General features: G+C 45.4%; 1 protein-coding gene across 4 annotated transcripts in view; it reads left to right on the top strand.

Annotated features, from left to right (window-relative positions):
- The first annotated feature begins 799 nt into the window (after window positions 1–799).
- Window positions 800–24440, top strand: part of VPS45 (vacuolar protein sorting 45 homolog) — a 28018-nt gene continuing 4377 nt past the window's right edge. For 2 of the 4 annotated variants that reach the window (XM_026085757.1, XM_026085759.1), the window contains exons 1-14: window positions 800–958; window positions 1054–1188; window positions 1400–1460; window positions 2755–2834; window positions 3375–3443; window positions 3749–3886; window positions 4297–4407; window positions 5758–5892; window positions 6284–6397; window positions 7098–7265; window positions 10887–11045; window positions 11839–11946; window positions 12267–12388; window positions 19095–19226. In XM_026085757.1, coding sequence (XP_025941542.1) covers window positions 866–958; window positions 1054–1188; window positions 1400–1460; window positions 2755–2834; window positions 3375–3443; window positions 3749–3886; window positions 4297–4407; window positions 5758–5892; window positions 6284–6397; window positions 7098–7265; window positions 10887–11045; window positions 11839–11946; window positions 12267–12388; window positions 19095–19226 — 1625 coding nt within the window. In that variant the 5' untranslated portion in view covers window positions 800–865. Of the gene's footprint in view, window positions 959–1053; window positions 1189–1399; window positions 1461–2754; window positions 2835–3374; window positions 3444–3748; window positions 3887–4296; window positions 4408–5757; window positions 5893–6283; window positions 6398–7097; window positions 7266–10886; window positions 11046–11838; window positions 11947–12266; window positions 12389–17856; window positions 17942–19094; window positions 19227–20171; window positions 22881–24440 lie in introns of those variants that run through there. The other 2 variants (XM_026085758.1, XM_026085760.1) reach the window with 2 other exon arrangements.

Here is a 24440-nt window from a genome sequence, read left to right as displayed (position 1 = left end):
CCCGCACCTCCGGTGGCACCAGCCGCGACCGGTGGCTTCGCTGGTGCCTCGCGCACCCGCGACACGGGCYGCGGCGGCCAAGGCGGCCCAGCGGGAGCTGCCAGGCCCAGCCCGGGCTCCTCGGCGCTTCCTCCGCAGCGGCTTTCGCGGGGCTGGGAGAGGCCGGGAGCTTCGCGGGAGCAGGTCGCGGGTCCCCTGTGCGGCTGCTTGGGGGATTATATCAGCGGCGAATTATTGGTTGGGTAGAATTGACCCGATTGACGTATTCAGCGCCCAAACGGGATTTTAACACGTCCTTTTACCTTCCCCTTTGCTGTAAAGCGTGACTCACRCAAACGACGCTGCCAGGCCGAGGACCTACCTTGCTTTTCAAGCAAAGGCATTTTGGAAGGGGGACCTGGCCCTAGAAGAGAGGTCAGTTTAGTGTCGCATCGCTCTGTCCCTCAAGGAGGCCTCACACACACACCCACACACACACCCCCGCTGCCAGCTCGACTCTCCTCCGGGCCCGGGGAAGGGGCGGCGGGGGGGTGATGGGGGGCGGCCCCGGCGGAGGGGCCCCGGGCCGGCAGGGCCGCTCCACACGCACCTGGGCCCCGGCGCGCGGCGGCCGTTACCGGGGGCGGTTGTGTGTGGGGAGGGGGGGAAGGGGGGGAGCTGCCCCGCCGAGGCCGCCCTCCGCCCCGGCCGCGGCCCGCGCCGCGCGGCACGCCGGGAGTTGTAGTCCGGAACCGCGGCGGCCCCCGGCGCTGCCCGGCGGCGCCCGCCGCTCGCGGACTACAAGTCCCAGGGAGGCGGCGGGCGCGGGCCGTGAGGGTGGCTGAGCCGCGCCGAGCCGAGCCGAGGCGAGCGGTACCGAAGCGAGATGAACGCGGTGCTCGCCGTGAAGCAATACGTGTCCAAGATGATCGAGGACAGCGGGCCGGGCATGAAGGTCCTGCTCATGGACCGCGAGACGGTGAGCGGCGGCGGCGGGCAGGGCCGGGGAGCGGCCGGGGAGCCGGGCCGGCCCCGCTGGGCTCCGCTGTAACGCGGCCTCCTGTGCCCGTGCAGACCGGCGTGGTGAGCATGGTGTACACGCAGTCGGAGATCCTGCAGAAGGAGGTCTACCTCTTCGAGCGCATCGACTCCTTCCACAGGGAGACCATGAAGCACCTGAAGGCCCTCTGCTTCCTGCGGCCCACCAAGGTAAGGAGCTTCGAGCGCCGCTTTTCGCCCCGAGCGCCCGTGCCCGACGGCGAGCGCGTCCCGCAGGCGCCTCGGCGCTTGACCCCACGGCTGTGACGAGGGTGGCCCRGCCGAGCGGGACAGGTCGAAACGCGGCCCGGTGACGACGTCCCTCGTCGCGTGGCAGGAGCGCTCCGTAAATCTTGCTCTGTCTGGTTCTGCTTTTATGCAGGAGAACGTGGAAAACCTCATCCAGGAGCTGCGCAGGCCCAAGTACAGCATCTATTTTATTTGTAAGTGCGTTCCGTTTTGTCCGATCGGTTAGACTGACCTGTCAGGGGCTGATCTGATGATCAGCGGAAAATACCGATGTGGGACATCTACTGAAATGTTTTTGAAGTTGATCAGCAGGTTATGTCAGTTCTGTTGTAATATGCTCAAGCCTGATTTAAGCAATGTGGAAAATGTGCAAATTCTAGTTTTTATTTTATTTAGATCACCAGTCAAATCCTTTTAGCAAACAGTATGTATATACAGGATAAAATAAGTAAACTGAAAGAACTTCCTTTACGAAGGAACACCATAACTATGTATTAGTCTGATACAGRTTGTTCTAGAAAACTTCTGTGATTTTAAAGCATCATGTTGCTTCATAAACATGAAGGAAGGCTAATGCTGGGGATAAAATTCCTTTTATTGGAAGGAAAACTGAGATGCCCAGGATGAGAGACTGGCCCAAATCTTGAAGGTAAATACTGTTGGAGTCAGTATTAGAATAGTCTTCACATCCCGGTGTTGGATTAAAGCTGCTGCACAGCATCTTTTAATGTCTGGCRTAACAGGCAGGTGTTTCTCACATGCCGTGTTCATGCCACAGAATATTGTGTAGTTTTGGAAATTAAGCAGAATAGCTATAGCTAGTTTTGTGTTCGAGTCTGGTCCTCTAGGAAAGGCACCACGCATGCTCCCATTCCGTGAGATTCTRGCAAATGAATGGAAGTGGCCTCTAGATGTCATTGTGGATCTGCAGGAATGCTGCGCAGGAGGAGCGAAGCTGCCTCCTTGGGAGCGAGGGGATACGGGTTTGGAAAGGGTGGTGGTGACCTAATATCAATAAACACAACAATGTCTAGGAGCTTCAGCAGAGATGTAGGTGTCACTGTGTTAAGCAATTTAATATCACCTTTTACCTTTATAAATCTACCGAGTGCAGTAGTGCTGTAGATGGTGTTGCCTAATCGGGTGCGTGTTAGGTCAGGGAGAGGATAGGAGAACTCTGTGCTTGCCCATACCGATGTGTCCTGCTGCGTGTGGAATCTTGGTGGCACACGTTGGTCGTGTGCTGCAGTCGTAGACTAGATATGAGCACCAGAGGCAGCAAGTTGGAGAGCGAATTAGTTCAGAATATCTGTGTAAAGTAACAAGCAGATTATAATGCCTGCATAATAATTGCAGGTGTAAAGTCAAATGATCTGTTGCAATGTGCTCCTGTTCCAGTGGAAAATCCGGTCATACTGTTCTGTGATTTTCTTGTGTTACATGTTGCTCTCAGAGGCTGACTATTCTTTCACTGTTGTTTTCTTTCAGATTTCAGTAACGTGATCAGTAAGAGCGATGTCAAGTCATTAGCTGAGGCTGATGAGCAGGAAGTTGTGGCAGAAGTTCAGGTGAATTTTGAATAACTTAAACAGATCTCCTCATCCGAAAGCGCTAGCAAAGCGAATGTACAAGCTAACTAATTCAGGTGTGGCTAGGAGAGGCCCGTCTGGAATTCCTGAACAGTATGCAGAAACACTGTGCAACAGTCTAGGAGTAGAAGCAAAGAGGACTGTACACATGGGATTAAAAAAATAAAAGGAAGAAAACCGCATGCGTCCTCTGTTTCTCCTTGCCCTCCRGTTGTCAGAGCTTCTGCTGGTCTCGTTAGCATTTGTGTTTCAGCAAGGCCGCTGCATGTTGTCTCTGGTATTGRCAAAGAGCTACATACGCAAAAAATAGACACAGCAGAAATTGGCAGTGGAGTTGTCGGCAGAAGCGTAGGGATTTGAGAGGTTGGGCATGGAGGAAGGAGAAATGATCAGATTCAACGGGTCTGTGCACTGCTTAGGATTTTAGCGTTAATGTTGCTGATGTTGGAACACTTACTCTTGTAGGCTGAATAAGGGTTGGCAAGACACTTAACTGTATTTGCTTTCACTTGTTGGCAGGAGTTCTATGGAGATTACATTGCAGTGAATCCACACGTTTTTTCTCTCAACCTCTTGGGCTGCTGCCAGGTATGAAAAAAAGCTAATGCTCCTCCAGGGCCTTGTTTTATGGTTAACAGAGAGACCAGTAGCCACAACAAACTGGGCACTGCAGTGGGTTGCCCAGCAGGCAGATTGCTGTTTACAGTCCGTAAGGGGGTAGCTGATCCTTAAAAGGAATTGGCAAGGAGGGGTRTATTGGGGAATCTGGATTGTGGCCTTTGGTGTACCTGCTCCTTCAGTCAAACTACAATCTACCTATAAAGAAACAAGACTTTTATCTCAGAGAGAGTTCAGGGATGGTGTATCCATATTAGACGCACCCTTTCTTTTAGGGTCGCAACTGGGATCCAGCCCAGCTGTCCAGAACAACTCAAGGGCTGACTGCTCTGCTTTTGTCTCTGAAGAAATGCCCCATGATTCGGTACCAGCTCTCCTCTGAGTCAGCAAAGAGGCTTGCTGAATGTGTGAAGGTATGGTAAGACCTTACAGTCATGTGAAATGAGTTCGACAGTGTCCTTAAGTTGTGTTTAATTTTTTTAAACATTGATGCTTTTGAGAGCAATACCCTTCTTCAGAGGATTTTTGGTCTGCCATTTACTGATTATGTGGCTTTAGGCAGGTCACATCCCTTGTCTCTGCCTGCTCCCAGCCTGTAAAAGAGATCAAGACCCATATTTCCTGGGATTATCAGAAATGTCAGTAGATTACCTGATGCCTTTTGAGAGCAGGTATTATTTCTTCATTAGCAAAGTAGACCAAGATAGCAGCACAAGTTATTTTTCACCAGCTCTTTACTTCTTGTTCACCTGAATCCCAACTAAAATGAAACTTTTTCCAAGTATACATAAGATCAAGTGGCTTTTTTTCCTTTTCTCAACAGCARGTAATCACTAAAGAGTACGAGCTGTTTGACTTTCGGCGCACTGAGGTTCCTCCTTTACTTCTTATTCTGGACCGGTCTGATGATGCTATCACCCCACTTCTGAACCAGGTGAATCATCTCACAGTTGCGCAAGGGGTTGGAGACAGGAATRCGGGTTCTGGAAGTGCACAGAGCCATGTGGCCGTAGGAGCAAGTTGGAGTTCACAACCTGGCAGGGCATGGTTTGTATTTTAAAAGTAAAAAGTACCTCTCTCCTTTCTTTTTTTTTAAAATCCCTCTCTGATCTGTGGCCTGCTTTTCAGACTGCTGAGCACGGATTGTTCTGGCTTCAGTGGCAGATGTAGTCAGCATCCTGGAAAATCAGGCTACTTACACTTCTGTAAAATATACTTAACATTTAGAGTCCTTGTGTTTTGGCAGTGTCCTTTTCAAGGGTTTATTTGTAAAGGCTGTTTGGCAGCACATTTACCCATTTATTGAGTGACCTTGCACTCRTGTGTTTCTCTCTCTGTGTTATCGATGGGGAGAAGTATTTACGATGTAGATATTGTGATGTTTTTCTTCGCTGCATTGTAGCTGTATTGCAGATTCTGGCATCAAACAGTCTGTTATTTGTCTCTTGTCATTTCTGTGGGGATGCTCAGACACAAGTCAGTCTAGTGATTAGGTARTGGCTGGAGCTGCAGCCGGGCTGCCTCAGAACAGCAGCCAGGGCTTCTGTGGTGCTCGTGGCGTAGCAGCTAGTGCTGGTACTTGTATATCGGAGTGACCTGACAGTCAGAAGCCCAGCTCAGGCTTGGTGTATAGAGTTAAGGACTGCACTCAGCMCAGGGCACTGAAAACATCATCTGCTGCGCAGAGATTTCCTACCAGAAAAAGAGATTCAAGTGAACATAAATGGAGTGTCAGGCATGTCAGCACTCTGATCAGCTTTCAGTTTTCTCTGTAGATTAATATTAGTCTTCCCGGGACAAATATAGGAGCTCCCTGATGTGCAGAAACACACACTCCCACCGCTGCATAAGCAGCACAGGAGCATGTCGGAAATGGTACAGTTTGTAACTGTGGAACCTCTGCTGCCAAAAATACATGCCACTTCACAGGCAGAGGAGGGGGAGATAATGTGGCAAATAGAMCTGTTTGAACAGGAATATTAATCCCCATTACTTTACTTTTAGAGGGTCATGTCTTTTGAATGTAAGTAAGCATTCTGGAATCGGGGTGGTTTTCCTATGTGTTGTACAGCACTTCTCACAATGGGATGCCCATCTGATTATAACGAAGTAATACTTATTTCTTATTATAACATTCTGGTAAAGGTTGAGGGATACACTTTGAATCCACTATGTGTTGCTAGAGGAGTGTAAACTGGTTTTGTCTGAGTTCAGCCTGAATCCAGTGGTGTTTGTTCTATTACTGAAGTGATCATTTCCCTTTTTCTTTCACCATCCTTGTTAGTGGACGTACCAGGCTATGGTTCACGAATTGCTGGGGATTAACAACAACCGTATTGACCTCTCTCGGGTACCTGGGATAAGCAAGGATCTCCGAGAAGTGGTTCTGTCTGCCGAGAATGACGAGTTCTACGCCAACGTAGGTGTCTGTGTCTTATCATGGGAATCTTCCTGAGTAGCTGAATTTGGGGATCAAGTTCCATTCTTGGTTCTGTCATGGAACTGCCTGACAGAGAAAGGATCTTTCCGGTATTTGGAGCATCAGAGTGATGCTGTACTGTATAGCTTATGCAGGTGATGAAAAACAGTGTAATGCAAGCAGCATCTGAAGTGGATTAATGTGTCCTTTTTATAGTTTTAAATAAATCCAGGAGTAATGCCAGAGCTGCTTGTTCAAGCTGGGGGTCTCAGGGAGAAGATATGCAATGGAACTTCAGTGTTTTGGGCACAGAGAGTACCACTTTTTTTCCAGTTACATCAAGACTCACGTTGGAGCGCTTTCTCTTAGATCATTGTTTTGTTCCATGCAGAACATGTACCTGAACTTTGCAGAGATTGGCAGTAACATCAAGAATCTTATGGAAGATTTCCAGAGGAGGAAACCTAAGGAGCAGCAGAAACTGGAATCCATAGCAGATATGAAGGTACAGACAATGTATGCATAACTGACTGGACTTCTTAAATCTCACCCATTGCAGGATAGTGCAAACTGCTCCTGTCTGTACATTAACAGTCCACGCTACCAGTACTGACAGTTGAGACCTCTTTGTGGAGCAAGAACCTCCTTTTTGCACTGTGCTCATTCATGCGGTGAAGGGGAAAGATACCTTCTTCACTGAAGACTAGACACTTTGATAGGCCATTCTGCATCACTGCAGGGTAGTCTACAAGCCTGCTTGTTCTGACTGCTCTCTGAGCTGCTGCTTAGAGCTTACTGGAATCCAGAAGCCCTACAACTGAATCAGTAAGTTCTAGTTTAAGCACTTAGCTTAACCCAATATGACTGCGCTAACTCTACATCTGAGCTGGGTCACTTGGCAGCAGCTCAGAGCACAGGCTATTAACTCAGTCTGTGCTCAAGATTTAAAGAATCATGGCAATGTTTGTGGGCAGGCTTGCTGTTTCCTTTTATTTTAAGAGTAAATAAAAATTACATCCCTTCCAAAAATCTCCTTATAATTGGAAAAATCCTATGGGCTCCTGGGATAGAGGTGCCTCGTCAACAGGCTTTCACTGATGCAAATTGTTGGGTGTGTGCAAATTAGTGATAAATTGTATAAGCTGTCTCTTACTGTCTCTTGCTTTTATTTTAAAGAACTGTTTGGCTTGGTTTCCCCATTGCAGGCATTTGTGGAGAATTACCCGCAGTTCAAGAAGATGTCAGGCACGGTATCAAAGCACGTGACAGTAGTGGGAGAGCTCTCTCGACTGGTTGGTGAGCGGAACCTGCTAGAGGTGTCTGAAGTTGAGCAGGAACTGGCCTGTCAGAATGACCATTCCAGTGCCCTCCAGGTACCTCAGGCTCGAAACCTAACCTTGATCCTTTGTTTCTTTCTGGATGGTTTGATCCTGCAAACTCCCCTCTTGATGAAACCTTAATACTGAAGATCAGCGGGAGTTCTGCATGCAGATATCCCGCAGGGTTGGGACATTACATGTTAGAATTACTCTTCTCCTACCCGTTCAGTTCGGATGGGGATGAATCATAGTTAATAACTGGCTTGAGAAGCATCTTTGCAACGTCTGTCTTTACATTTCACAGTACAACATTCCTTCATTATATGCAGTCAGTTGCTTCTGGCAAGCTGCCTGCGCCGCCATCGCTAGAACAAAACTTGGACCCCTGTGTAGAAGCTTGTTGTATTTGTTGGGGAGGGGAAAAAAATGGAATCCATGAAATTGTCTAAACCAGACTGTTCTTTCGGGTGGTGGCTTTTACTTTTTTTTCTTTTTTAACAGTGAAAAGCCTCTAAGATAAAGGATTTCTTTGGCAAAGAGGACTCAAAAAGACTAAAAGAGACTTCTGTTATAGCTGAGTATAGACTGAATTTTTGACCCCATGATGGCTTGTTGGATTCCATGACCTGACCTAGTATCTGACAGTATGTCAATAATGATGAATTGTAGCTGCTGACTATTCAGAGAATATAGCAGTTTTGCTAAGAATGACTGTATTATTGCAGAGTTCAACCAGCAACTCAATATTAAGAAACAATTCCTTAATTTTTTATAGCTAAAATAGAAGCTACACCATGTAATGGCCTCCTTTACAAAATACTAGAGAGGCACTTTGACTACAGCATCTTCAACAGATTTGAAATACATTTCTTCCTTGCCTGTGTTAGTCTGTGCTCCAAGTGGGTGGCTATGTGATAATATTAGCTCTTCAAGTATTGTAATCTATTGCCAGATCCTGAGCTGATGTGAATCAGTATAGGCTTGCTGAAGTCATTGCAGCTATATAGATATATGAGCTCAGGAATGGTTCAATAGCTTATATTTGGTAGAATTTAGATGACTAAGTTCTGAAGTGGAACTGTAGCCATAAAATGCATTTGCGGAAGACAGTCTCTGAGGTTCCCTTGCCCAATCATTGTTTCTAGGTCAAGCTTATGCAGTTTAAAAGTCAAATATTGGACTTCTAATCTCACTGTCAGCCCATCATGAGTGTGCTGTGATCTGTAATCCGTGATGTTACAGGCAGAGATTCTGCTAAAGACTTAACACAGCGCAGAACATGAGTGTTGAAACTTGGGTGCTTGGCGTTGGAGACCATCTGGGAAAATGTTGGTCTTTTTGAAATTATCTTGGATAATTATCTGGCTTTATGAAATTATCTTGGATTCACTGAAGAAGGGCATGACATGAACTTCCAGTGATGATGCAGTTGCATTACGAGCTCTACAGTTAAGAGAATAAGTGGCAGAGCTGGAAACGGGATAGAGACACAGGCAGGTCAGCACCCACTGAGTTCCCTACTGTCAAGGCTGGGTTGTTACTAGATTTCGCCTTGATGCTAATTCAGGTCTTAGTCTGCACTAACTAGGTATGTCTGCAGTTCTTACAGCACAAAAGCTGCTTGCAGTTTGCTTACAGCCACATGTCTAACGGGCTGTATTGTATTTCTAACAACTGAGACCTACTGGAAAACATGTAGCAGCTAGAAAATAAATGCAAAACTAGGGGACTGGTATCTTGCTACATGAGAGATCAGTATCTCTTTAGCTGCACTGCCCCAGGCTGTTCCCTCTTGCAGTCTCCTAATGGTAGTGAAGGGGAAAGGCCACAGAAGCCATGAAGAATAAGCCAGGGCACGAAATAAAGGCAGAATTGTTCTCCCACTGATGTAACTTCAGCAATTGGTAATTTCTTTGGTGGCCTAGGGCCCCTGAGTACAGTACGTTTTGGTTATTCTTTTCCTGGTCTCTTATTAATCTTGACATTGTACATGAGCCTTGAGAGATGAATGGGAGGTTTTGAATCCCATCTCCTTAGATGGACAGTAGCTTTACTGTTTTACTTGCTTCCAGCTTATATAGGCATTGCCACTGTGATGCTAGCACAGGATCGAAAATCTTGCAAGCAACATCTCCGTGAGACTCTGTCCCTGTCCCTAAAGGTGAAGTCCTAACTTTACCAAAGTCCATGATAAAACTCCTGTTGATCCGCCTCAAAGCCAGGGCTTTACCTTGTATTTTTTATGACTAGTCTGCATCAGCCAAACAAATTACAGCAGATACAGCTGAATCAGCTTGGTAAATAATAACTGTTTCACAGCACTTCTAACTGAGTGTGTCCATGTTGCCTATCTGTATTAGGAGGGTGTGAGCATCTTGCAAAGACGCCCTGGGATTTTGTGGAGTGCTTGAAGGTCGTGTACATTTACAGAGTGGAAAAAATCCTGGCTGGTTCTGTCCCTTTCTTGGAACTGCCATGTTTTCTGCCTCCAACTATAAAATTGGCAGCTCTTCTGCTCCCTTGCATTTGAGCTAATACAGGCTGTTTTGCTTTAATGTTCAGCACAGGGAGAATCTCAGACTTTGCTGTGTCCTAAAGCATCTGTCCAGCCCTARCCAGATGTCTGTAAACACATTCAGTAGCTGATGCTTGTTCTTTGAGATCCATCTCAAAGCGCAGAGTTAAGAAGTTTATTACTCCCATCGCTCACCTAAGCTACCAGCTTGGCTCTGGTGTTTGTTCTCTTAACGCCATTATCTCAACTGTACAACTCTGCACAATGACTGAGAGGTCGCAGAGAGGAAATAAGTGCTTTTTGTTGTAATGACAAGGAGTAGCACTTATACAGCCAGTTGTCAAATTAGACAGGCAATTATATCCTGCCTAAAATCCTTGGAGGGTAAATGGCCTGCGTCAGGGATTCTGAAACTTTTCTGGAAATGGTCTGTACTTTAATAGGCAGACTTTTGGGGGGATGCACCCTTTATATTTACAATGGTATCATGGTCTCTTCACCAGCAAAAGTAATGATCTGCTTATTAGAAGTAAATAACTATAGTTTGCTTYCTTTACCTCCAGTGCAGTAATCTTTCTTTTCCTTTTCATGCTTTAATCCCGTGACGCTTGCTCCTCCGCTTCTCATGTCCAAAGATTATCTGAGACTTTGCTGCTTCTGCCCCACACCTTTCAAAAGAAAAAAAAAGTGTGTAATTTTGCTAGCTCTTTTTTCTTGACAGCCAATATAACTTTGGAACCTGTGGGCCAGGTCCAGCTCTGCCCAGGTTCAAAAAGGAAGGGCAGAGGTTAAAAGTTCCTACAAGTGTCTGCTGATGCTCCCATTCAGGGGAGGCTGCAGGGTGGGCTCAGCTTAGCATAAGTGTATTATGGCGAGTTAAGAATGGACAACAGAGTTGGGTTATGAATTCCCAATTCCATGAAGAGACCCGAAAGCGACTTGCAGTCCATTGTACTCTAATAAATCCAGTCATCGAGCACCTAAGAAGCTAGGCTCTGCTGCCGTGCTTATGACACAATTTAAATCCTTTGCATTCCTCCTGTATGCAGTTTTGTTGCTAGGCAGTGGGCTTGATATTAGCCTGTACTATTGCTCCGGAGCTGGAGGTTTAATGTGCTCCGAAGGCCTCTCCATTAATGCTACCCTCTACCTTGTTTCAGAACGTGCGGCGCCTCCTGCAGAATCCCAAGGTGACAGAATTTGATGCCGCTCGGCTGGTGATGCTTTATGCCCTGCACTACGAGCGGCACAGCAGCAATAGCCTGCCAGGGCTGATGACAGATCTCAAGAACAGGGGGGTGTCAGAGAAATATCGAAAGGTAATTGCAACATTTCTCCTTCTGCTGCATGAATGAGTGGGACAGGAGGGCAAAGAGGTGGAAAATCATCATTAATTGGTGTAAGCTGCCTGTTGCTTGCTTTCTTTGGTTTAGCACAATGTTTTTTTGTTGAATAGCACCACACCTTGCAAAAAGGAGCCCTGAGCTTGACTGGGGCCTGCCAATGTTATTTTAAAGGCATAACTAATTACTTAATTTCCATTTCTAAAATCAGTGTATAATGAAGGATTGAACAAAGCAGACATGGCACACCTGCCAGAAGCCTGCTAGAGCTGGTATACGACACATAAGCAGGGCCTTGAACATGTCTCCTTTCTCCTTCCCCTCTTCCTCTCCACCCCCCTTTCCCCCAGCTCCTGCTGCTGCTGAATAGGCAATAGTTGCAGCAAGGGACTTTAGGAGACTGTAAAAGGAGCTTGGCTGGGAGGGAGAGGGTGGCAGTGCTTGGCAAATGTGTTGAGCAGCTGGAGAGGAGGTGGAGAAACAGCATGATGTCACATCGTATGAAAGATTTGCTATCACTGCAACAGACTATGGAAATGAAAGTCCCTCTTCTTATGCAGGCAGTGTCACAGCAGACTGACTTGCTTGATGTATATAGGGAGTATTTCTCCTCTTCCTCCTTGCCTCTCCCTATATTGCACTGTATGTTTGGGATTGATCTCCCTGACTCCCTGGCCATTGTACCTCCATTGAGCCTAAATGGACAATAACCCCCTGCAAGCTGGTTCCCCAGGTTAATAGGATTCTGTTCTTGCCTCTCTCTGTACAGCTAGTGTCTGCTGTTGTGGAATATGGAGGGAAACGGGTCCGGGGCAGCGACCTGTTCAGTCCCAAGGACGCTGTAGCCATCACCAAACAATTCTTCAAAGGACTGAAGGTATGGATCTGCCATGGATGAAATAATGATAGCTCCAATCAAAATTACAGCGATGGAGCAGGGCTCGCATGCACTGCAGTGCCATGTTTTGTGGCTTTCAGAGATTTAATAGTAAGTGCACTAGCCATTTAGGGCATAATTCTCATTAAAGACAATAGAAGTTGGTTGCTGAAAAGTGCCTCTAAATCTGGACTTCAGTGATTAACACTTGCTGTATCCATCAGATGCTCTAGCTCTTTGAATGTGTCTTTGCTGATCTTTTCCCTAAGCCTGCTGCCTCGCTGTATTAATTCATAACAAGAGCTTTTTTTGCACTGTAGGGTGTTGAGAATGTGTATACGCAACACCAGCCTCTCCTTCAAGAAACACTAGATCAGCTCATCAAAGGAAAACTTAAGGACAGCCAGTACCCCTACCTGGGTCCCAACACTCTCCGTGACAGGTATGTGGGGCCTTTCAGGGCAGAATTTGGAAGTGAAATGTAGCTGCTCTCCCCAGTTCTGCTACTTAGGTTGTTTTTTGCCCATGGGTGAACAAAACTTAGGCTTGTCAGAGAAATATCTTGATTGTGTGGGTCTTTTTTTACTGTCAAATAGGTGTCAGAGAGAGGGCTATTAAGACTGCAGCAGCATTCTCTTCTTTGTGTTCAATGCTGGCCAAGACGCGGCATTTCCAGCGTAAGCTTAGGTAAAGGATAAAGCCATTGCACCAAACTGCCAGGATGTTCACATGATGGATGTTCACCGTGCCCCCTAACTTCATTCCATGCCATCTGGCGTTTATTTGTAGAGAACCAAAAATAGTTCAACTGCTAACTCTCCCTTCTGAGCCAGTTACTATTTCTGATGAGAATGGGATCTTGCTGAATATGGTTAATAACTGTAATTGAAAAGAACTCTGGCTGTCTGGTTCTAGCTGACTTTGCTGGAGCTATGCTAATCTGTTGTCAGTGAAGTCATTAAAGCTAAGTATGGGCCACAGAATGAGGGCACAGAATCAGCAGAGAAAAGATACCAGTTCTCTTCTAATGGCATTCTGTACAAGTCACTCCTTTCTTCAGTTCCTCAGTTTCCTTTCCGTAAATTAAATTAAGCTTCTGCAGCATGCTGGTTGGGTGCTTCTTCTTCCTTCTAGTGGTAGTCTCCTTAGAGCAGAAGAACCTGCTGTTGCTGCTAACTTGCTAGCTTTGCTTCTTTTTGATGATCCGTGATGAAGCCATCGCAGCGATTCTCTGCATCTTCTCACTTGTTTGTAAATGGTCCAGGGTTCTGTGGAAGATGTTTTGCTTGCAGTCTTAGAACGATCATTATTCCCTTCACACGCTGCAAATTATTGGCTTTTTATCAGCAACTGCCACATTTTTAGCGAGGCAGAAAATAAATGCAAGGTAGTAATGCTCAACAAACAAGGTGGCTGTTGCTGGGCAGTTTGGGTTAAATTAAAACTGCAGACTCATTTGGAGCAGGAGAGAAGTAGCCTTGAGGACCAAGGTTCAGAAATGTCAAGTGAGTGGGAAGGGCAGAAGCATGTCAAAGAGGGATCATTCATCTCTCTGGCTCTCTTTGAGATGCACACGCACACTGCAGCGTTCTCTTCCTTCCTTAGCCCTGCCTTGGGGCGTTGCGATCTGTCTGATAAAAGCGAAAATGTATTTCATAACAGGGAGGCGTCCAGATTCCATGCCAGGCTGACAGCAGGGTACATTAATCATTTTATTTACGAATAAGAAAAGAATTGTAGTCATACAAGAGATAATTTGTTTGTGTATGTCCCTGGCACACCAGAAAATATCCGCCTTACTCCTGATTTTCCCTTTAAAAATAAAATGGTGGATTTTGGACAGGGTGGATGGGTGGTTTTAATAGACATGAAAAATCAAGGCCTCTAGCAACAGATATGACTCTTCCTCCAATGAAGCAGTCCCTGGCCTTGCCCTGGAGAAAACAGCTTTTGACTGAGATTGACTTCAGCCTCTATGTTCAACATCTTGGACCCACAAAAAAGAGATGGGATTTGTAGTAGATCTGTAATGAGGCCTTCAGAACAGCAGAAATGGCATCCGGGCATACCAGATTGGGGGTCGCTCTGAGCTAACTAGAAACAAGAAGTCTTCTGACCCTTGCCTTCTCTTTTTCAGTTCCCACTTACATTCTCCTGCACTATGTTTCATTTAGATTCCCCCTTAAGTGTTGTCCTCAAAAGGGTACAGGAATCCACCCCTGAGAATTCTTCTATAAAGAATATGCAAAGAATTTATTTAGGAGAGCATGAGAAGGATTTATCTTCTAACCTAGAACTGGAGCAAAATGGCAGTTGGATGAAGAGAAATGGAGTTTCCTCCTCCTTCCCTTCTCCACAGCAGCTGCAGCCTTGTGTCTTAGCTAAAGAACATGAGTCCTGCAGTTTTGGTAAAACAGATCTCAAAAGATAAAAGTAGAGCTGCCTTCCTTGGGATTGTCCTTGGCACAGTGGCAGGGCCCAAAAGTGCTGCTGCTGGTCAGAGTTCTGCAAAATTGCCCTAAATTTTGGCCTTCATTGGAGTGTTAGTGTTCAAAAGCACAAGGGCACATGATTATCAGAGTCGTTCATTAATAGGAATGGTAAATCTTGTTGAGTTCAAGACACAGGAGCTCGAGGAATCAGAGGTCTGATAGCTTTGACAAAAAAATAAGCATCTAAATAACTTTGTATCTGGTCGTTATTTGCTGCATAAAATGTGGGCTGCAGCTCTGTGCTATCTCAGGAGTATGAATATTCAGTATCAGGAAAATAAGGGCTCATCTAAAAATTGGTTTTAGTTTTCAGGTTTGGAAAAAAAAATCCCACTTAATTTATTAATGGTTTAGCCTTATTGCCAAACAAATTGAGTGAGGAATTTAAATTCATTAATTTCACAAAACTTAGGATAATAAATCACAGCCCAAGGCAAACTGGGCTATACTGTCTTGTTGCTTTCTGCTTTCAGAGGATGGTATTACAGTGATTGGCAGGAGTTCAGCAGAAGGTCAGGGTGAAAGGCTTTGTATTTTTTGATCAAAGGGAGGCAGTTGCTTGAACAGCGAAGAATTTGAAAAGACTCTTTTTAACTATTTCTTTCTGTATTAAACATTACACTCTTGCGAGGGAGGAGAAGCTCATGGTCCAACTTCAGCTGCGAAAATTGGCAGCAGTGCAGGAAAGGGAATCTTTGCAAAGCACTGAGCAGGGTTCCTAGGAGAGAGCAATAAGCAATTCTACTTTCTTTTGCTTCTCCTTTATTTCCTACTGTGTTAAATATCATCCTTTCCTGGTATGCCATAAGCCTGCAGTCCCTTCCACCTTGCTGCTGGAATGTTCTAGCTAGAAAAGTTCCTAAAGCTTCTTTGTATCACCGTAGTCTGTGGGAGCCCCAGCTGGGTTACGTGCTGTACAAAATGCCTCCTAAGGTACAGGCTAAAGCCTAAGCCTGCCCTTGGGTGGAACCTTCGCTTTGTTCATGCTTTGACCTGGGAACCTCTTGAATAGGGAATTTGTCCCAGCCAGACCAACCTGGTCTCACTGTGCTGTCCTAAGATGGCCAGGGTCCGCTTTTTACAAAATAGATCTGTTTGGAAACAGGCCAGAAAGACAGCTCTGTCACAGTTACACTTCTTAAACCAAACACTGGCCCTCCACATTTTGCATCAACCAGGCAACAGCCTATGAAATAGCAGTAGAGAAATATGTACTGCTCCTTGTAGATCCAGATGGGATTTGGCTCATTCTGCGTCTCTCAGAAGTTACCATAATTATTGAAAGATCGTGGAAAGTTACCTTCTTCAAAAGCCCATCAGAGCTTAAAAGACTTGGAGCATGAGAATCCACTGAAATCATCTAGTTTAGAGTACTGTACACCGTAAGGACTGGACTTGATCTTTCTCCCACTGACTTTTTGAAGGGAAAGTTCCTTTGGATAGCTTGAGGAGACGAAGAATTTGGAACCAGCTGACCACTTAGAAATGTCTGTAGTTGACACACATCCAAAGGGATGGGTTAGGTGTCTCCTTAGCAAAGAAAAAATCTCCTTTTTTGGAAGCATCAGCTTGCAGCATGTGTTGTGGAACTATTTGGCTGTATGCTCTTTCATCTGAGCTCACACATACTGCCCTAGACTGTATGGAAAGTGGAGTTATTGCTAAATCATATATAGTATCTTGTGTTTAGTATGATTTGTGTTTTGTGAGCTTTTTTTTTAAGCCAAAACTGTGACCATGTCCTTGTTTGTTTCAAGTTGTTTCTTCTTCTTCTTCTCTGAAATGTTTGAGCATTTAGCTGTTAAATTGGTTGTTAACCCAAGGAGACAGCCACATCCACAAATTGTGTCTGAGGAGCACAACAGCTGGGGAGAGTGTTCCTGCAGATTGCTTTTCCACTAATCCTATAACAGTCTTGGGGTTTCTTCCTATTCCAAAATTGCTTATTATTTGCCCCTGATATAAACAATAATTCCCTGAGCACTTTATGAGAACACCAAGATGCCCTTGTTCTTTTTGTGGCAATCTACCTCTGCATGACTTGGCTAACTTCTGGTCTGTAAGAAATCTGCAGGGTGAATGCATGATACTTTGAGCAGTACAGCTGACGCGTGAGAGAGGTTATGGTTCTGCCCCCACTGCTCCGTACCAAGCCTAGTTTAATCCTCCAAGAAAGGCAGTACCAATATAAAAGCAAAAATGTGCATGTTCTGTGCCATACTCCTGATACCGAGCAATCACCACTGCAAGGGATATAGAGGCAGACTGGCATATTATGTCCAAGCAGGAACTTTTCTTACCTGTGACACAATGTCGCAAAGGAATTACCTGTTTCGTTTGCAGCACAGCTTAGATATCAGCTCTTCTTTGCTAGGTCTGTTTGGGTTATCCTTCTTTCTGAATTCCTCTATTTGGGTATACTTTTTCTGAGAACTGATAGTGGCTTATCAGATTACTTCACTGCTGCACCTCCCCTTCCCTTTGATTTCCATCTCCAAAAGACTTGGGCACATTTGCTTCTAGTTTCTGAAGGGGTATGTCTGAACCTAGCTGAAAAGACAAGGTACAGCAGCATTCTCTCCTCCCAGGCTGACTCAGTGACTCGCATTGTCACTAGGGTGCAAAAACCTTCGTCTGCCTTAGTGCGATGTTTGAACCTGCACGGTCTGAATGTGCAGTTGCTATATATAACCTGCTTATCTTAAGGCTGCAGTGCAGAAGGTTTCACAGCCTGTTCCTGTTCAGGGGACACAGTGTAGCTCTTCAGGGAGAGATCGGTACACAGGATCCTGGGTCTCTGGAAACAAAGTGAACGCAGCACAGACCGTTGCTGAAGTCCTGAGGGCAGCCGCATTGCCTGTGCCACTGCCCCTGACTGGAAGGGCCAAATCACCCACAGGGTAAAATTGGCCCCTGTGTCTAGATGAGCACAAGCATAGAGCATCTAATACAGCACGGTCTAATACTGCTGACTTCTCTACAAAGGATTCTAATCTTGTTCCTTCCAAGGAAGCTATAAACTGCAGCCGGAAGTCTTTGCCATACATGATGATAGTTCCCAAGGATAACAAATTGTACAGTGCATGCAGAAGAGATGTATTGAGTGCAACAACTTTTTTTGTTGTTGAATTAGCAATGCTACGTGTCACCAGAGAGCGCGCCTGAAATGATGGGCTCCCTGGTTCAAGGCATCCAGGCTGTGATATTCCCCCTCCACCCCACAGAGGAGACTACCTGCACATTTGAAAACATCTCTGAAGTCTCCTTTTGTGTGTTCAAATCATGGTATCCAGAACTAACCCAAACTTTCAGAACAGACTTATGATTTGGAAGATTACTGCTAACAAAGATCACTTCATCAAACTGTGTGTGTTAATCATTTCTATTAATTGTTCTTACCTTTTCACATGCTCTCCAGGGGCAGGGAAGCAGTAGTGTTGGTCTGATGGCAGATGTTCTTGTTCTGAGCCAGTGTCTCTTTCTGATGGTGGAAGCAGTTTTGCTCTTGGCTGTATTGTCCGTTCAGTGATACCAAAAAAGAAGACCTGATGTTCATCATTCTGATGCGAGCGTTGCTCCTCTGGACAGTAACAGGTGTCGAGGGCTTTGCAGGTTGGCTTCTCAGCAGGGAGTAGCTAGTGCCATAGAGTCTAGGTGCGTTCTGGGGTCATCCCTGACTCACGGTCCATTTGCTTTGTCACTGATCCAGAGCTTGCACAGACAGCGTAGATGAATGCCTGCTGTTTTGACCACTGCAGCAAGCAGCTGTATCCTAATAGAAGTACTTGGGTGCAGAGCAAAGATTAGTTTTGAGACTGTAACAGAAAGTTAATTGTGTCAGGACTTGACCGTTCTCCAGAGTGAAATGCTCCGACTCGAGCAGCGGATGTTACATAGTTGACAGAATGTGATCCAGACCCTTCTGCTGTGGATCCTGCAAAAATTGTTCTCTCCCCTTCTAGATGGTGGCAAAGCCGATTTCTGGGCTGCAAGCATGTTCCGCTATCCCTAAGAGCGAAAAATTAAGTGATTGGGGGAGGAGGGTGCAAGGAAGGTGCAGCCTTCCTTTGAAAGCAGAATATGCAGGACATATGTCTGCTTTTGTATTTTGTCAGATGAAGGCACTTCCCTCCTTCCTTCCCCCTCATGCTACTTGTCTGTAAAAACCTGTATTCCTAGGCTGCTTAGGGAATGTAACCTCCGAGGTAAATTTATGGATAAATCCCACCAGTTCTGTAATCAGACATGAAAACTGCAGCTGATCCACGCTCTTGAAGCCAAGCCCGAGAGGTCTGAAGCACCACTGTTGTCCTCGTTTGACTCCTAAATTGATCTTAATTTAACAGCCGCAGCAGTGTCTCGATCATGCATTAAACATTGGTGGATGTGTCATGGTGGAGCTCCGCAGGGATAGCGTGTGGGTGTTGCTAAGGAGGTTTTAAGGACCGTTAGCGCATTGTGTAAATGTTTAGGACAGACAATGTTTTTAAAGTGATTTAATGGGCTACACGTTGTCTTGAGCCTAAAGCATCATATAAATGGGACATGGTCTGGGGAGAGAAATCAACTGGATGGTTACCTCAGTCCCTGTGACCGGCACGGGACTTACCTTTATGGTTTTCTGACCTGGTTTCAACATTTGTGTCTTTATTGCAGGCCCCAAGATATTATTGTGTTCATCATTGGAGGAGCAACATATGAAGAGGCACTGACTGTCTATAACCTTAACCGCACCAACCCAGGGGTCCGAATCATCCTCGGTGGGACCACAATCCACAACACGAAAAGGTAATAACTTTATTCTTTACTGCGGATTCTGTGTATATAAAACCGCTGACATGAGTGTGACTTGTGACGCCTGAGGGATCTTCCTCGCACAGTAAATCACAGAAATGTGTGTAAATGGTCTGAGCCCAGCTCTGCTCATTATGGCTGAGGGACATATTATCAAGCTGAAGTTTTAATGTGCCTTTCACTGAATTCAGGGGCAGGGAAGTAGATGTGTATGGCTTTTTCCTGCTTATAATTCACCACACACACACTAATATGAATGAGAAGCCAGTGCAGCACACAGGAATTCAAAACTGACTGTGGTCTCATGGCTCCTGTTGGAGCAACTGCATTTGATACCAGTGAAGTTAATGTACCTATGATTAGAACTGAATTCTATGATTAAACTGCTAGCAGGCTCTCTGCCGCCCACAAGCCTGCAGAGTATTGGCTGTGTCTTTCGCATGGCTCCCTGGAGAAAGGAGCTTTTCTTATTGGTCTGCTGTACACACCAAGTTACCTTCTTTGGGAGGCCAACCATTTGTAAAGGTGCGATCCCTCCATGAACTGAGCAACGCCAGGGAGCGCTGACCACTCTGAGCTGCACTGATTTCCTAGGCCACTGTCCCTGAAATGTTCCAGGCAGCCGACTGTCGGAGCTGGAAGGGCTGGTGTCAGGCAACGCTGATGGTATTTCACTGAGCTGAATGAGCCATTGGGCGTCAGGTTCTCCGTTGGGATTTACAGCAAGGTGGAAAGCCAAAAATTCCTATCAATACTTGTTTGTTGCTAGCCAAGCGAAGAACCATGAATTCTTTCAATACTTTTCCTGCTCCTCTTCAGCACGCTGTTCTCTCCCCTTTCATAAAGATGTTGCTGTGGCCTGGAGCTGATCAATTGATCAGAAGGAGGGGTAACGTCAGGAATGTGACAGGTGACCCACGTCTCTCCCATGTGTTGCAGCAGGAAGTGTGGTGAAATCTAAGTCCTGGGAGAGCCCTGCGAGTTGTCCAGCAGCTGCCCTGAGCTTACAGGGAGCATCCCGCTCTAAGCTGCGATGGCAGGAGACCTTCAACCTTACCAAGCAGAAATGCAGACAAAATACAGTCCTGCAACAGGAAGGAGAAGTTATGTTTTTCAACATTCAGGATGAAGTTTTCAGAGCTGACTAAGAGCTTTGGGTGCCTCAACAGCTTAGAAAAAACTCGCTCTCCTCAAGTTCAGGAAACACAATGTTAACACCACAGGTTTCGTATGTCAGAAATACAGCTGTCAAGCACTTCCTTGATCTCAGTTACTGACAGGTGGACTCAAGTGTAGTGCGTAGGCTAAAATCTGGCTCGGTTTTCAGGCCATGTAGATGCACTGCTCTTGCATTAAAAAGTCCAGTGTGATACTTATAAAGTCCCTGCAGTTTTGCCCTTCCTTTTCGTGCCTATGAGGGCCCTTCAGGTTGCAAAGCTGCCTACACAGAAGTAGGAACAATTATCTTGCGAGGCAATCCAGTGGCTCCTATCATCACTTGCTCAGAAAAAATGCCCAGCCCTCCCCAAATTCACAGTGTCCTCTCTGAAATTTGGCCTTTACTCTGGCTTAATATCAAATGATTGGAAAGCTCCTGAACTGGTGCCACCCCAGAAGCAAATTGCTTTCATGAACTAGGTTACAAAGGCAAATCTGTATTAGCCCACATATCGACCAGTTCCTGCACAAATTACCCAGCTTCCTCAACCTTCTGCTTTACAAAGTAGCCTTTGAACTAAATCCTGTTTTAGCCAGGCCAACAAATAGTAAAAAAAAAGGAGATCAGCAAACATATTAGCTGCTCTTTGACTGAGGAAAAGAAAGAAGTTGTCAAGTAAGTTGTCATCTTGCAAGGATGCAGTCAAAGCTGGTTCACACTTAACCTGATGTCCACTGTAATTTCCTAGTCTACCCATTTTGAGGCTGATTTTGATATCTACCAACAAGTCTGTATCCAACTTTTAACAGCATCTGTGCTGCGAGCCTAGATGGTACTGTCATACCACACTAAATACAAATAACAGAGTAACTGATATGGAGATCTTGGGGAAGGTATAGTTTTCACACCRTATTGGAGGTTGAGACCTGCCTTGAAAGTGGATCTGCGTAGTTGATTCAGCAAAAACTGTCGTGGAGGGGATAGAGAAAACTTCCTGGCAGCATTTTGAGTAGGAGAAGGAAAGCGGGAGGGTGGCTGGTAGACGGGGTGCGAGGACGGATGGTATCGGTTGTAGCATTTGCAGCTCTGCTCTGACCTATGAGGTGATGTTAGGCAACTTTCTCCTTTGCCTCTTTGCACCGTAAGGTCTTTTAGCAGGGACTGCCTCTTGCTTTTGCTGTATGAAATGCAAAATTTGGAGCTACACTGTTGGGCTCCACTTCTTAGATTTGTGCCGTAATGAGTAACATTAGCTTGTTGGGGCTTCTACCGTGACTAGGTTTTGGCGCAGTCTCTGAATTATTTACAGAAAAACTAGGATACTGTATCAGAATTTGCATTTCAAAGAATGAAGTTAAAAAAAAAAACACAGAAGAAGGAAAAAAAGCTGTTACTTTTGAAGAGCTGGTTACTACAAGGTCCTGTCTGGGAACTCCGGGATGAGGCTGTCAAGGTTCCCATTCTAAAAATAGCACTGCCCCAACTGATTTGCTTTTCCCTAGTGGATTGAGTAAGTTTTCCTTAATGATGAAAGGCCACATCAGTAATAATAAACAACTAGACCTTTCCAGTCAGCAATCCTGGAGCACGTTGCAAGGGAAGGTTGGCCTGCTTAGCCCCGGTGCAGAGAGGAGCAGCAGCATGTACAGCAGAGCAAGCTGACTCACGTAGGATACCTGAGAAATGAAGAAAAGTTTCCTGTCACCTGTGTGTTAACACCGATCCTAGCAAAGTGCACGAGGATCGTGGTTTTTTCAGCAAACACATCCGAGGTGTCTAATGTGAGGAAACCTAGATTTTATTGCATCTTAACCCCTCTGGTAATCCACTGGCCTTCCTTTAATGAACTGTTGCTTATTTCTGCTGGATTAGGGTCGATATCTCACAACAAACAAGGAGATTTTCATATTAACGCTCTGAGCAGCCCATGTAAGCACACTAATCCTGTGCTTTCATTGTTCTTACCAGTCCAACTTAAGTTGTGATCGACAGCTGTGTTTGTGGGGGATGGCTTAAGGGATATCCATGCTGCTTTTTTACAAAGCAGCAGACAAACAAGCCTTTGGAGCTGCTTATGTTGCTAGTTACATATTTGTAGGGAAGCTTATGTGTTTAAGAGACCATCTGCATTGTCCAGTGAATATACTGTAAGTAGATGCTTTAAAGTGGGGATGACAAATGCTCTTTTACGCATCTTTCTGTGCTCATGAAGAAGGTCTCAAAGCGGGCACAGTATGTACTGGTTTAAAGTTTCTTTATGCTACACGGTGATGTCAAGGAGAGTTTGGCCCTATTGATCTTTATGGATTTATATCCGCATATATGCAAAATATGGGCAGGCATCAAATAATGATGCTCATGCTCTGAAGTAAGGCATGTAGTCTAAGGGACTCCTTATAAATAAATCAGGCTACAGAAGCTAACAGGCTCTACTGTTGGAGCTTATTCTCCTAATTAAAAAAGTCCCAGTGTTTTACAAGGTATGAGAAGATTTTTGTTTCTTGTCTTCCTTCGTCCTCCTCTAAAACAGACAGATCCGTGTAGTGCACCCATTCCTCAGCCTCCTTCTTAACACTACCCATGGATAGGTCAGTCAGAGATAGGGCTGGTGGTGTGGCTTGGTCTGTTCCCAGGGATGGGACTGCAACCAAGGGTTATGAGAATAAATGCATTAAAGCATTCGGGACGCTGAAAAAATTAAGTGATGAAAGCCAGAGAAATGCTCTCTGATTCTGTCTGGAATTGTGCGTGCACAGTTTTGCTGCAGACCAGGCCTTAAATCTGGCCCATCTCAGTTTACTTAGATTCTGTTTTTTCCCCCATTCCCGTTAACAGGCAACCCTCTCCTGGGTGAGTATATGAGGGCATGAGGATATGCATTTGCTARAGCTTTGAATCCTTTGAGAAACGCCAGCAGGGTGGAAAAAATCTGTTGTTGTCAAGGAATTTTCAGTGTTTTTCTAATCAAACCAGATTGGCTGCCTCTATTACTTTTGAAATTTTGGCAGCCCTACTAAAGATACTTCTRTTATGACTTGATTATCAAAAAGGTAAAAGAGCCTTCGCAGACGTGTTTTCCTGTATGAAGAACCTAGGCAACAACTCACTGCAGAGCTGTGCCCAGTGTATGAGAATTGAAATGCCACATCTGCCCACTTAATGAAATTCTTCTATCACGGACTCGTGTTGAGGATTAAGCTTCCAGCAATTCCTTTGCATCTGTCCATCGGTAGAACCACTTGATAAATGAAGCCTGAGTGTAGAGCTCCTGTCTGTTTTTTTTTCCAGCAATATAATGAACTATAATGGAAGGGCTGGAAGGCTGGGGGTTATTGATCATAGTTTAAAAAAAAAAATACCTATGTAATATGTTTTTAAATTGTATTTATGATGAAAGTAAGAGTTCTTTCTTGATTTGGTGCCATTCCTTAACACTGACCATAGCAACCTCTGTATTGGCCTGCAGGAACCAAATACATTTGGGCAAAACTATGCTGGATTTAAATCTGTGGGTTCCCAATTGCTGTCCACTTGGACAATTTCAAAACATTATCTAAGTTATGTTTGTGAGGGGTCGTGTGCTCATACCAAAACGCAGAATGCCCATGGCAACGGTGGCATTTGGGCAGAGAGTGAAGAAAGAGCAAAGAATATAACTACTGGGCCTCGAATTTAGGAAGTCGGACAGCCTAATACGTTCGGCAGCACCTCCTAACTGCTCCCCTTCTCTGGGCTGAAATCTGGAAAGACCTGCCTCTAGCTTCCCCCCCTTTGCAAAGCAAAGTCAGTGTGAGGGAGCCGATTCCTTACTGTTGGCAAACAGTTTTACTACCAGTCCCACGGACAACCAGCTCTGTGCTTTTCCTTCACGGGCAACTGGATATCAAGGAAATTCTTTCAGGTTTGGGGGAGAAGGGGTTAAAGATGATCAATAATTGGCTAAAAATGGAAGAACAGGACCAGGAGGAACATCTGGTGCTTGGGGCTGACTCATCCAGAGCACAGGTTAAGCACAAACCTGCTGTGACTAATCCAAGGGGATTTGTAGC

This window comes from Apteryx rowi, unplaced genomic scaffold (assembly GCF_003343035.1).
Source record: "Apteryx rowi isolate R43461 unplaced genomic scaffold, aptRow1 scaffold_673, whole genome shotgun sequence".
NCBI lineage: Eukaryota > Metazoa > Chordata > Aves > Apterygiformes > Apterygidae > Apteryx > Apteryx rowi.
The sequence above is the reverse complement of the archived record's forward strand: the minus strand, read 5'-3'. Positions and strand labels throughout refer to the sequence as shown.